Raw genomic sequence first — 13370 nt, forward strand, 5'->3', positions numbered from 1 at the left:
TTAAATTAGCAAAAGTGGATTCGGACACGCCTATTTAGACATTGCGCTGTGCGCTTTAGACAATGCGCTTAGATCGTTAAAATAGGGCCCTAAAACTTTAATTTTTTTCTGGACTCAATGCTAAATACATGTCTGACTGTTAAAACGAACCAAAAGAAAACCTAGAAAATCGCATTCATGACGATTTATGGTGATTTTATTTCCGTTAAACCATTGCCTACGATGCGGATGGCGGCTCTATTTGACGCATTCGGTCCAATGAACTGCCGTAGCCAAGGCGACATCTAGTGTACATATCTATGGCGCCAGACCCGGAGATCAGCTAGAGCAGTGTTTCTCAACCCTGGTCCTCAAGGACCCCCTTCCAGAATGTTTTAGATGTCTCCTTAATTAACACACCTGATTTAAATTATTAGCTTGATAGGGAGACATTCTGGAAGGAGGCTGATTAGTTGGTTCAGGTGTTTTAAATAAGGAGACATCTAAAACTTTCTGGAAGGGGGTCCTTGAGGACCAGGGTTGAGAAACACTGAGCTAGAGGGATTCTAAAATGGTAAAAATCAAACTCTAGGGGAGCTGGAAAGTGAAGTGTCCCTTTAAAAAACTTTCTGCTGGCCCAGGTTTTATTTGCCTTAATCACATTTTTAGTAGTCGTAAGGCAAAGATTAATAATTGTTTTTAGAGACATATTTTTATGATGTTTTAAACTGAGCATATATTTTTAAACAAAGCAGATTATTTAAATGTGAAGTATGTTTAATTGAACATTACACTTTCGCAACAAAAATGACAAATTTATAACAAATAATGAATATTTGTGATGTGTCACGCTCCTATATTCTCGTTTTCCCTATTCATCTCCATCCGTACTACATTTCCCATCCTCCTCCTCACTCCATCACCTGAACTGTGTTAATCATCATCCTCACCTGCCAATGATTACCCTCCTCCATGTCGGTTATCGTCTAAGTAGCCTATATGTTATATTAAGTGTGATCATCCTGTTTATTAAAGTTTTATGTTTATTGTTATCCATTGTCTTCCTCTGGTCACACACTGTGAAATCCAGGCTAAAGTCCCAAAATGTAATTATGAGATTAGTAACATTTCAATCTTTGTCATGGTTTTACTCCATCAACTTTAAAAATATCAAGGTTATTTTTCACAGACATTATGTAGGATGATTTTATGTAAAAAACAGTAAATCACTAAAAAATAGGCTTTAGGGTTGTAATTGTTAAAGGAATAGTCTACTCATTTTTAATATTAAAATATGTTATTACCTTAACTAAGAATAGTTGATACATCCCTCTATCATCTGTGTGCGTGCACGTAAGCACTGGAGCGTGCTGTGACGCTTTGATAGCATTTAGCTTAGCCCCATTCATTCAATGGTACCATTTAGAGATAAAGTTAGAAGTGACCAAACACATCAACGTTTTTCCTATTTAAGACGAGTAGTTATACGAGCAAGTTTGGTGGTACAAAATAAAACGTAGCTCTTTTCTAAGCGGATTTAAAAGAGGAACCATATTTTACGGCGCAATAGCACCCCTGGGAGCACTCCGACTCGCCTGAACAGTCCGCTCCCCTTCTCACTCTCATAATGGGAGAGGGAGGGTGTTACTGCCCCGAGTCGAAGTACTCCCAAAAAGTGCTATTACGCCATAAAATATAGTTCCTCTTTTAAATCCGCTTAGAAAAGCGCTACGTTTTATTTTGTACCACCAAACTTGCTCGTACAACCACTCGTCTTAAATAAGAAAAACGTTGATGTGTTTGGTCACTTCTAACTTTATCTCTAAATGGTACCATTGAATGAATGGGGCTAAGCTAAATGCTATCGAAGCGTCGCAGCACGCTCCAGTGCTTACGTGCACGCACACAGATGATAGAGGGATGTATCAACAATTCTTAGTTAAGGTAATAACATATTTTAATATTGAAAATGAGTAGACTATTCCTTTAACATTAGAAAAATGCATTAGCTAATATGAACTAACAATAGGCAACATAGGTTTTCATCACTTATTAATTTTTGTTAATGCCAATACAGTATCATGTATGTTCATGGTGCATTAACTAATTTTATTGCACGGCACTCTTAAATGCTTGATTCTGATTGGCCAGTCGCAACATTCCAAGTACAGTATGTTTTTCCGAAATAACCGCCTGAAACAACAGTACACAGTAACCCAGATGCTGCAAATCATTTTGATTTGGTATAGTTTAATATTACACAATAATCAAATATAAATATGTATTTTAATTAGGGATGGGCAATATAAACGATATGCAATATAAACGATAGAAAATTGGCATACGATAGAGATTTTAAATCTATTGCACTATCGCGATAATGCCTGTTGATGACACAATCTACCCGCGAACTTTAGAGCCACGAGCTGCAGCCGAATAAACATGGATGAAAGCGTTAGCGAAACAGAGGAACTCATGAAAAAGACCGATGCAACATCTATTTTTTGGATTTAAGCCATAAGTTACATAAGTTAACTGCTGCTCCACGCGCGAAATTGGCATTATGGTCTAGTAATTGTGAAACATGCAGTATATATGCATTACAGTCCCCACGAGCATTTAAAGTGTTTAGTGTTATAAAAATAATTAACTGTGTTTTTTAGCAGATAGATCTTGTCAGCTTTATCATTTTAAAAGTAGATCACCACACAAAAAGGTCTGGACACCCCTGCTGTAGAGTGTGTCAGGCAAAATTTCCAGCTTAGAGAGGTAACAAGACTAATCTGGCCATAACGGTTTACTTTTACTTACTTTTTTTAGCAGTTTGGCTTTTGTAAGGGTCTATATAACCTGTTCTGAAACGAGTCTATTGAAATCATTATATCGCAATACATATCGCTATCGCAAGAGGCTGCAATGTATAACGCAATATGGATTTTAGGCCATATCGCCCATCCCTAATTTTAATAACATTAAATTATACTTGTAAATACATATTATATTATATTTACAAATTATTAAACCAAATAGTGTGTTCGTGACATTTGAACATCTATGTCAAGACCGAAAATAAATATTTTTTTCTCGCAGAAGGTTAATAATTAGTAATAAAATATTCCAAATCAATTTTTAATGTTTCTTACATTACTTTTAAGGTAAAAAAATGTACAAGCAGCTTGTTATCACGAAATAAGCCCCTTTAATGTGATACAAGATGATCACACTGCTGGGCTTATTTCTACAATAACAACCTGCTGCCTATACATTATCCCTTACTTAACAGATACAGCTTTTGATTTAAAAAATGTGTTAGTAAATGCTGAAATGAGATAAATAAATGATGTAAAAGTATTGGCCGTTGTTAGTTCATGTTAGCTAATGCATTAACTTACTGTACATTTAATCACATTTTTTGTTTTATTTCACATTATGAAAGTAAAATGGGTTGCAAATGCTCTTCACTGTGAATTAAAGGTGGCAAACAGAATACATGCTCCTGCGTTCCTGTTCTATTTTTATAACTGTTCAAATAAACATCTTTGCATCCTGTCTAAATCAATTATCATTGTCTCGCACCACAAATGTTTCTTGAAAACTGTGTTAAAATAGGCCCTGAGTTCCTGAGACCTCTTTCTCTCACGTGCTGTTTTTGAGAAGACTGCCTGAACGCATCCTTCGTTTACACCTCCTCACGTGGCCAGCAACTTTTGTTCTTGTTGCATATCTAGTGATATGAATAGGACTTAACTATTGCTCAGATGCATCACTGGGTTTCCCCGAATAATTGGGCATCCCTTGCTCTCTCACCCTGACCCCAGATCAGGCCACCCTCATTGTTGGGCCCTTTGTAGAGACAGGCAGGACACATGAACTGCGACCTTACAGAGAATTGGAAGTGTGTAAATTTAGACAAGGCAGTCAGTGTCAGTACATGCATTTATACAAGGATGTACGCACACGCGCTTACATTATAAAGAACAGCTGTAGTCACTCTATATTTAGATGGACAGAAATGTGGGTGACTGGAGCATTTTAAAAAAAGCAGACAAATGTCATGTGTATGTGGTTGCATAGGACACAGCTGCAGATCCTGTGAGTGCTCAGAAACTCAAGTACCAACTGGTAGGCCGAGCACCCACTAGCAAATGAGATTTAATGTTAGTCAAATCCAGTTAATGTATGCACTGCTAGTGCTAACAATTACTATTTAGTATATAAGATTTCTTATTAAGACTACTATCAAAGTATCTTTTTCTCAGATGCTAAACCTGTATGTATGTGTCCATCCATACATGTATTATCAGCCAATCACAGTCTGTCTTTGTGTTCATTCACCTGTGGTTCTTTGTTAATTGGTTGCTTAGGTACCACAAGGCTTGCCGGAGCACTTAAAAACACAGACATCAAACGTACACACGTTACCCGTGTTCCTGTATCTCAATTGGTAGTGCATTGTGTTAGCAAAACAAAGGTCAAAGGTTTGATACCCAAAGAAACAGATTCTGATTAAAATGTATAGCTTGAATGCACCGTAAGTCGCTTTGGATAAAAATGTTTCCCAAATGCGTAAATGTAAATGTACCTCACATATGCATTCACACTCCATACAAGAGTGAAATGTTTTCATCAAATGCTTGATTTGTGTCAGTGCAGTTCAGTGATTTTAAATAGTTTTCATTTGTAACTAAATTTGAAACAGGATGCAAAGATGTTTATTTGAACATTGAAACTGAAGTGAATTCTGAATTTGCACGCAAATATGTAAAAGGATGGAATTCCCATGCATGAAAACCCATCCAAGAAGTCTGCAAAGAGACGTGTACCGTATAATTTACAAAAATGTCCCTCCCTTCACTCCAACAAAAACAAAGACAAACATCCACACACCCTCTTGCACGTCTCTCTATCCCATACTGCAGCACTGAATAATAGGAATTATGTTAAAGGAATAGTTCACCCAGATATAAAAAACATATTTAAAGGTGCCAAAGATTGCATTGATACAATCTGTTAAATAGTTCTCTGACATCTACATAGAAGGTATGTGGCTTTATTAAGTACAAAAATTATCCAAAATAGTTTTTACATGTCCATTTACAACCTAGGATTTGCCCTTAGAATATTTGAAAGGATCCTGAATAATAATGTTGTGCTCTGCTGTGATTGGCTGTTTCTCAGAGTGGCTCTTTTGAGTAGCTCTGTGTGTGTGCGTAAGCAGACCTTATGTTTGAGCCTGTAGGGGTGGGCGATAAACCGATAGTAATTTGTCAACCGGTAGAGATTTAGAACTATTGTCTCTATCAAGGTTACGCACACGTAACGTTGCTGTGCATATGGTCATGAAAACAATGTTTGTATGGATAATTAAGCACCACGGTTTTAAAACAAGTGATTCTAAGCCATTGAAACACAAACAATAGTGCTATATGTGCATGTAGTTTCTGTGTGAGAGGAGTGTGTGAAGGGGGTCACACACCGGCCGCGCAGCTCAGCGCCGTTCTAAAATAATCGAACACATTTTTTTCTATGAGTATACGCACACCGGCGCCGCCAGGTGGCGCCTGTCCGCGCCGCCCAGCGGTGACTCAGGAAGTTGCTCAAGTCCCTGTCACGCCACACAGCGCCACTCACATAGTTTAACATTAAATAGCATCACATTTGTCCCAAATCATTAACAATTAACGTATATTTAGCATTTTGAAGTAGACGCTATCTGACGAAGCTCGCGCTATTTAATGTGCACTTTCGGTTTACGATACCTCAGAGTTGTCCTAGACGCGTCTCGATGCGACGCTGAGCTTGCGCGGCTGGTGTGCGATCCCCTTAAGTCGCGCATCCGCTGCTTATTGAGCTTGTGAGCATTTTTGCCGCTTTATTGGTCTTAAATACACATACTTGCTCCTGTCTGTCACTCATTTTAATCAAACAGCATTGAGTTTTTTTTTTGTCTCCTTTTTTATGCTAGTATAAGTTTTTTGTCAGAATTATGAATATTCTATGGCATTAAAGATTTTAATAACATAAAAAACTTATAAAAAGAAAACTCTACTGTGATACATATCGTTATCATGATATAAAATGAATCCTATATGATATAAGATTTTGGTCATATCGCCCACCCCTATGAGCCTGGATCAGACAAAGAAACAGATTTTGAGGACTAATCAATTATTCGGAGATTGGGAAGGGACGTTTCTGAGTGGTAAGTTTGTGTTTTTTCAGTATGGACCTGCAAAACGCAAATGTAACGTCAATAGTTGAACTTCCGCCTAAACGCCAGCATATAACATTAAAGGTGCAGTGTGTAGATTTTAGCGGCATCTAGCAATGAGATTGTGAATTGCAACCAACGGCGCTCAGTCCACATTTCACCGAAACACATAGAGAAGCTACTGGAGCCGCCACAAGACAAACATGTTGTCGTCTAAGACAAAAAAAACAGTAGTGACGAAACTCACTCTGTTGAGCGATTTGTCCATTTAGGGCTACTGTAGAAACATGGCGGCACAAAATGGCGACTTTCATGTGAGGGGACCCGTGGTGTATGTAGATTAAAACGACTCATTCTAAGATAATAAAAACACTAGTATATGAAGAGTTTGGTTCCAAAACGCGATAAACGCCATTTTTGAAAAAAATGAGTTACTGCCAAAATCAGTATTATATCAGGTCAGTATTAAAGTAAACAATAAATTTTACGCAAAATCCAATATCCGCTGTGTTATTCTGTCAACTTTTCTCCCTTTTTTCCCTAAATGCGATAAACGCCACTCCTCCTTTTTTACAGAACGCAATAAATCCATTCCAGAAATTACAGCGGACCATTCACGCAATGTAAACAAACATGGCGGTGCGCTGAGTACACGGAGTCCTAGTTTTCCTCATCTACTTTGTACTTCGTGATTAACAAACAAAACAAAATAATACTTTAATGGCATTGATAAACCTGTGATGGTTTTCTGTGACGGGAAAGATTGTCATCAACATCTAATAATTCACGCGAAGCACTCGGGAGACTGGTGCTTATCTCCCGACAGCATCAAGCTTCTCATGCTAACACATTGACCCCATTGGATCTTGTGAAAAACTTTACATTATTTTACTCAAAGTCAACGAAAACGAGCAGGACCAAAACATTTTACAGCTGATCGCTGTGAAAAATGCTAAGCGATGACATCAAGTATAACCGCAGCAATGACAGTGATCTTGATATGACAAAGATAGTGTTTTGATTAATGCCATTAATGTTTATTTTTTGTCAGTGTATATCACTGTTCAACTAAATGAATATATCATGGCAAGGATGAATGCACATTTATACATTGATTGAATAGATTTATAGCATTTTGAAAAAAAAGAGTCATGGATTTATTGCATTTTGTTGAAAAAATTATTCGTTTTAATAATAAATCTTTGAAAATTAAGTTATGGATTTGAATTTTTTATGTTTTTATAACCTAAAGATGCTATGGGAAAGTTTGTAACAGAAAATAGTGGTTTTCATCTCTTTCACTTTCTAGGTATATAAAACACGTTTTTACCGAAATTTGTAAAAATGGATTTATTGCGTTTTGGAACCAAACTTTTCATATTACACTGCATTTATGTCAAGAGATGCTTCTAAACTAAACTTTGTTTTTATCATTGTAACAACATTGTAATTAACTTAAGAAAGGATGTCATAAACATCTGTGAAGAATTAGGGTAAATTATTTTTAATTTTAAAGAATTTTTATATTTTGGTGAACTATAACTTTTATAACATTTCATGGTTCTCCTGGGGATTATTTCTTGACTAGTAGAACCGTTTCCAACATGAGTAAATGCACTGTTATATAATCCTGCGTTTAAACAATTGCAAAATACACCAGGATTGTGGGTGCTGCTGGGGTGGGTGGTGAAGCTGGAATGCATTTTAACACTGAAAAGAACTGCAATTCTTTACATAAGCTAAAAGAGACATTTATACATATGGAGTATACTATAGAAAAAGAGTTGAGACGTCCAACACAATCATTTTCATGATTGCCAAATTACTCAACTATGTCTAAAGTGACCACTTGTGCTGTATAAGATGAAAACCTTGGAGCTAACTGGAGACAGTAACCATCCAGCAACATTCCTATGAGTTTAGCTTTAGCTGTTAGGTTTAACCACAAACATCTTGAACTGTTTCACAAAATGTATCGGGGGTTACAGCTGAACCTACAAATAATTCTCATTCTCATTACCACAAAAATAACCAAGAGATGTCAAGGCACCAAAGAGAATAGATCAGCTGCAAATACAGATATACAGTAGGGATGCAGATGGAGATCAGCTCCAGGTCTTTAGAGGTCTGTAGAGGTCATTTGAGGGGATGTCATTGACTAACCCACAGAAACAGTTGGACTGGAGGTCAGCTGGCTCATACAGTGTCTAGTGATGTCACTCATGAATACTTGAAATCCCCCAGAACATAAAAGTGGGTTCACATTTAATCTGTGTATTCAGTACTGGCTTAGTAAATCTCATGGAATCCGGAGACAATTGGGAATTGCGTCATGAAAATTGCACACAGTGGATTTTTAGTGAAGTCCTTTAGTGAATGGGTGCTAAAACAATGAAGACAGTGGGTGCAGATACATCAGGCGCAATTCCCACTCTGACTGTAATGATGAATGTGAATTCTGAAGACAGCCTGGTACTGCATGTGCCTCCCTAATGTCTCCTACTGTATAAGCTGCTGTATTGTTTGATCCCCAGGCTGTATATGTCTGTGGGACTGCACAGCTGTGACAGCTGGCTTTACTAGGTCATATGATGGAGACATCTGTACTAAAATGTACTCTTACACTATACACACATTAGACCTTCATCTTTTAAGGCAGAAGCATCTGAAAGCACTCAGTGTATGGATATAGCCTATGGTTTCCACAGTAACTATATGACTGACTTCAGAAGAAAAAAATAAAATGGTGGTGTAAAAAAACAGTCAAAAGAAGAGAGACTGCTCTGAAACCTGATAGTCTATGGGAGAGGAACTCTGAGGCTCCTGAAACATGATAGGCCTAGGCAGAGAAGAACTTTCTGTAATGTGATGTGGTTGTTGCTGTCCATCTCTAGCCACTGACAGGTGCTATGGGAGTGTTTCTTTTAGTATTTCCGTGCAATATCATATGGACCGTTTGGCACACAACCATGAGCCCTATGCGAGGTCATCTAAGCAAAAACTGCAGCATGTGTAGTAAAAAACCTAAAACCTAGCATGCAAACTCGAGTATTGATATACTGACAAGTCAGCAAAGCACAAAAGCCAGTTGAATGAAAGTGTCAGCTCATCCACTTTGTCATCGAATTATAAACATGAATGAATCTCTTTTTAATATATATGTGTTTATTTTCTATTAGTATTAGCATCATTTTTGGTGATATGCATATCTTATATGTGTCCATTAAAGGGGCCACAGCACAAGATTTTTTTAGAGAACAAGTTCTGTATTTTTACACTTAAAGCCCTGTTTTCAGATTGTTTATGATGAAATAGAACGGTTTTGACTGAAATCCCGACACATGATGCCGGCCCGAGAATTTTCGGGTGTTTCTTGTATTACCTCCCACCTCTATAATGGCTGTATAGGTGCACAGGAACAATCCTACCTAAAATGCATTAAACTTTCGTTAACAAAGACGTGAAACTCACCGAGTGGTCGGGGGTGTTCACTGATGTGCTCGCACAGAAATCGTTGCAAAAGACGCATTCCAACAGGTTTTATCGTAGTTTTTGTCCAACTCCATTGACTTGTATTAGATGTGCTGTGAGGTACGGTATTACTCCGCCGCCGGAAACGTTGTTTGTATTCTTGCAATTGGCAATGGCGGATTAGCGCCACCAACTGGGCTGGAGTGTCTATTATTCAAGCTCTCAACGGAAGAATATACGAGTGTGAGGCGTTTGGAAAATAGGTCCACAAGTTAACAACGAATGCTAAAACACCTGTTGGAAGGCGTCTTTTGCGGCGATTTTTGTGTGGGCATGTCGGTGAGCGCCCCTGACCACTCGGTGGGTTTCGCGTCTTTGTAGACGAGAGTTTGGTGCATTTTGGGAAGAATTGTTCCGGTGCACCTATACAGCCATTATAGAGGTGGGAGGTAAAACAAGAAACACCCGAAAATTCTCTGGGCAGCCGCATATGTTGAAGTTTCAGTCAAAACCATTCTATTTCATCATAAACAATCTGAAAACAGGGCTTTAAGTGTAAAATACCTCTCCTTTAAGATGTTAAATAAATCTTTGGTGTCCCCAGAGCACATATGTGAAGCTTTAGCTCAAAATAGCATATAAATAATTTATTATAGCATGTTAAAATTGCCACTTTGTAGGTGTGTGCAAAAATGTGCCGTTTTGGGTGTGTCCTTTAAAATGCAAATGAGCTGATGAAATTCAAACACTGATCACAATGATGGTAAAACTCAATTGTGCTTTTCTCCGCACTAAATGGCAGTGCTGTGGTTGGATAGTGCAGATTAAGGGGTCGTATTATTATAATAAGAGCTCCTTATGACATCATAAGGAGAGCCAAATTTCAACGACCTATTTTGTCATGTGCTTGTAGAGAATGGTTTACCAAAACTAAGTTACTGGGTTGATCTTTTTCACATTTTCTAGGTTGATAGAAGCACTGGGGACCCAATCATAGCACTTAAACATGGAAAAAGCCATATTTTCATGCCATGGCCCCTTTAAATGGTAAAAGTTGGCTATCAGCTGCTTTCTAAATATACATGTCAAGCATAAATAAAACAGCACATATGCATATACTATTAGATGTTTGTGTCTATGTCTTTGTACAGAAACGTGAACAGTAGACTGCGGTACCGTGTGTCCTCTGTTTTGGTCTAAAGTGCTCGTCCTCTCCCACTGAGGACAAGGCATTTTTAGCAGGAGACACAAGAAGCATGTCTCTCTCTGTGTGCTAATTCAGTTCAAACTATTTGCAACCAGCAAGGGCGCAAGGCTATTTCAGCCTGTCTATTTATACTAATCTTCCAGAAACATTTAGTCTTGCCTGTTACTGGCATATACTGAAAGAGACTGAACGAGATAGATGGACAAACAAACAGATGGGCATATAGACGATTAACAGCGAACGCTGAATTGCTCTATGTTCAAGAGATTATGGGGATGACATACAAACTACTTTTAGTGGGATTTGTGAAATTTAATTGAAATTTAACACACATGCATGCATGTGCGCACACAAGCATGCACCTGCATGGCATTAGATTTAAAGAAAAACATGATTACAAGCTTTTTCATTGAGCATGTTGACTGTCATGATATTTAATGGTTAGTGAGGACATTTGGGTCTCACAAACATAGCTAAACATGTAAACACACCATTATGCTCATTATTTTAACTAATCTACATAACAATATTATATGTTGGACAGGTTTTAAGTCATCTCCCTTATAACAATAACAACACGGATGGTCTTCATACTGAAAAAAATGTAATATACAACACACGCCTTAGATCAAACACACTTTTCCAGATCAATCTAAAATTTAGATCAGTGATGCTCCCAGTTCAATTCCTCCTCTAAAATAGGTCACAATATCATTACCGTGGCCTGGTACGGATATAAATGAATGTCACACTTTACAGTGAATCAGGTCGAAAAATAAAAATGATTGATATTTATTCTAACATAATAAACGACCAAGAGCCGCTGTTATATTTCATGTCTGAGCATCAAAAGATCTTTTGTAAACAAACTGTTTGAGGAAACCCGTGTGTGTTGCCATGACAACCGGAACAGCTCGGGAAAGTGGGCGTTGCTGTTTGAGAACAAGTGGGCGTGACTCGGGCTTCAACAACTGGAATCTCTCGGTTAAAGAGGCGTGTTGAAATTGGACCGTAAAGTGTGCACAGTACTGCACAGATTTAAAATATGTATAATAATCTTTTGTCTGATGTAGACAACTCTGGTTACAGTCTAAACTTAAAATGGCCAGATAAAATAGGTCGGTCGTGGCTGTCATGTGAGTGAATATTTGGTGAGCTGTCAAAATCCCGCTAGTCCGATTACGATCCTAGAATCCCGCGCACATGATCTCTGTACTGTTCAATCGCCCGCTTCTGTAACCAAACACGCTACACACATGCAAGAAATAGGTGACTGTTCAATAGGCCTGTTTATAAGATGTTCATTAATACATCTGGACAGAGCATCATCTAACCTCTTTATCGTGTCTAAAAGTACAAGCAGAGATGGAAAAGCAGCCATTAAAGTGATGCGAATTGTTTACTTCAGTCAGGATATTTGTAGCAGGCTTACCTCGATCCATTTCTGTGCTTCTTGAAATGCTGGTTCAGGCGTATTTTCTACAGATCCGGCTTGATCTAATTGGGAAGCCGATGCTGAATCGTCTTCAGGACTGGCCATTTCAAGAATGGTTCTTCGCAAGGCCACCGAAAGCCTCGATCAGATATCCAGCTTCGATCGACCGGTTTACGTCAACTTTCTTTCAAACCGCTCGTTAATGAAGATCATTCGCCGTGATGGAGGGCAAGTTAAGTATGCTGAGTTGAAGCGTTAACTGAATCCGCACGCAGCGCAACACACTGCGGTTATCCAGCAGCACTGCAGATGAACAGCGCTTTCCAGCACGCGCGGTGCAATACGAGACCGACCTCCGTTGCTAAATATATAAGCTAAAAAAACACCACGGTCTCCGTTTAGCCAATGCAAAACGGGCCAGCGGGACGACCGAGCGCGTCAGCCACACTGTCTCTTCTCTTCGAGAACGGGACTGCGCGCGCGAGCGCGCGGGGGAAAGGAATTTACCGAGAACAATAGGGTAGTTCCGTTACCGCTCCAGTTACGGCCAGATATTTCTATTCCTCTCTCTTTATGAATCTTAGACTGGGTATAAATTTAAGTAAACAGCAAGTAGTAAGTACATGCTGTTATTATATTTAGTACTTAAATGTACAGGTGAATAAATTTACCAAGTTACAAGATTAATTTATTTCATTAGAACACTCAATTTTTATTTTAAAAATGTTTAATTGATGTTTTTGAACTGCAAAACTTGAGTCGCCAACAAGAGCTGAATGGAAAAGTATATTAATTAGATGAACTGCTTTTATTTTGAACATAATTCCCAAAGTTAAATGTGTTTTTCCATAGATTTGATACTATTCCAAAATGTGGAGAAAACATTAATAAAAAATAAGTGACCCTATATATGTGTGTTTATATAAAAATAAGTTTGTAATGGACTCAGCAGAGAGAGAGAGTAAGATGAGGCGTAGAAGCAAGTGTCGTTATACCCAGTTTTCTCCTGTAGGTGTCAGCACAAAAACGATTGATAAAATGGTTTATTTTCTCTTAATCCCAAGCGC

The 13370-nt window shown here is 38.1% G+C and overlaps 1 protein-coding gene across 8 annotated transcripts in view; it reads right to left on the minus strand.

The window, feature by feature from the left end:
• limch1a (LIM and calponin homology domains 1a) overlaps positions 1–12815 on the minus strand; it is a 58825-nt gene extending 46010 nt beyond the window's left edge. For 4 of the 8 annotated variants that reach the window (XM_073865131.1, XM_055205623.2, XM_055205620.2 and 1 more), the window contains exon 1: positions 12301–12814. In XM_073865131.1, coding sequence (XP_073721232.1) covers positions 12301–12408 — 108 coding nt within the window. In that variant the 5' untranslated portion in view covers positions 12409–12814. Of the gene's footprint in view, positions 1–12300 lie in introns of all 8 variants that reach the window. The other 4 variants (XM_055205619.2, XM_055205622.2, XM_055205624.2 and 1 more) reach the window with 2 other exon arrangements.
• Between the last annotated feature and the right edge of the window lie 555 nt (positions 12816–13370).

This window comes from Misgurnus anguillicaudatus, chromosome 3 (genome assembly GCF_027580225.2).
Source record: "Misgurnus anguillicaudatus chromosome 3, ASM2758022v2, whole genome shotgun sequence".
NCBI lineage: Eukaryota > Metazoa > Chordata > Actinopteri > Cypriniformes > Cobitidae > Misgurnus > Misgurnus anguillicaudatus.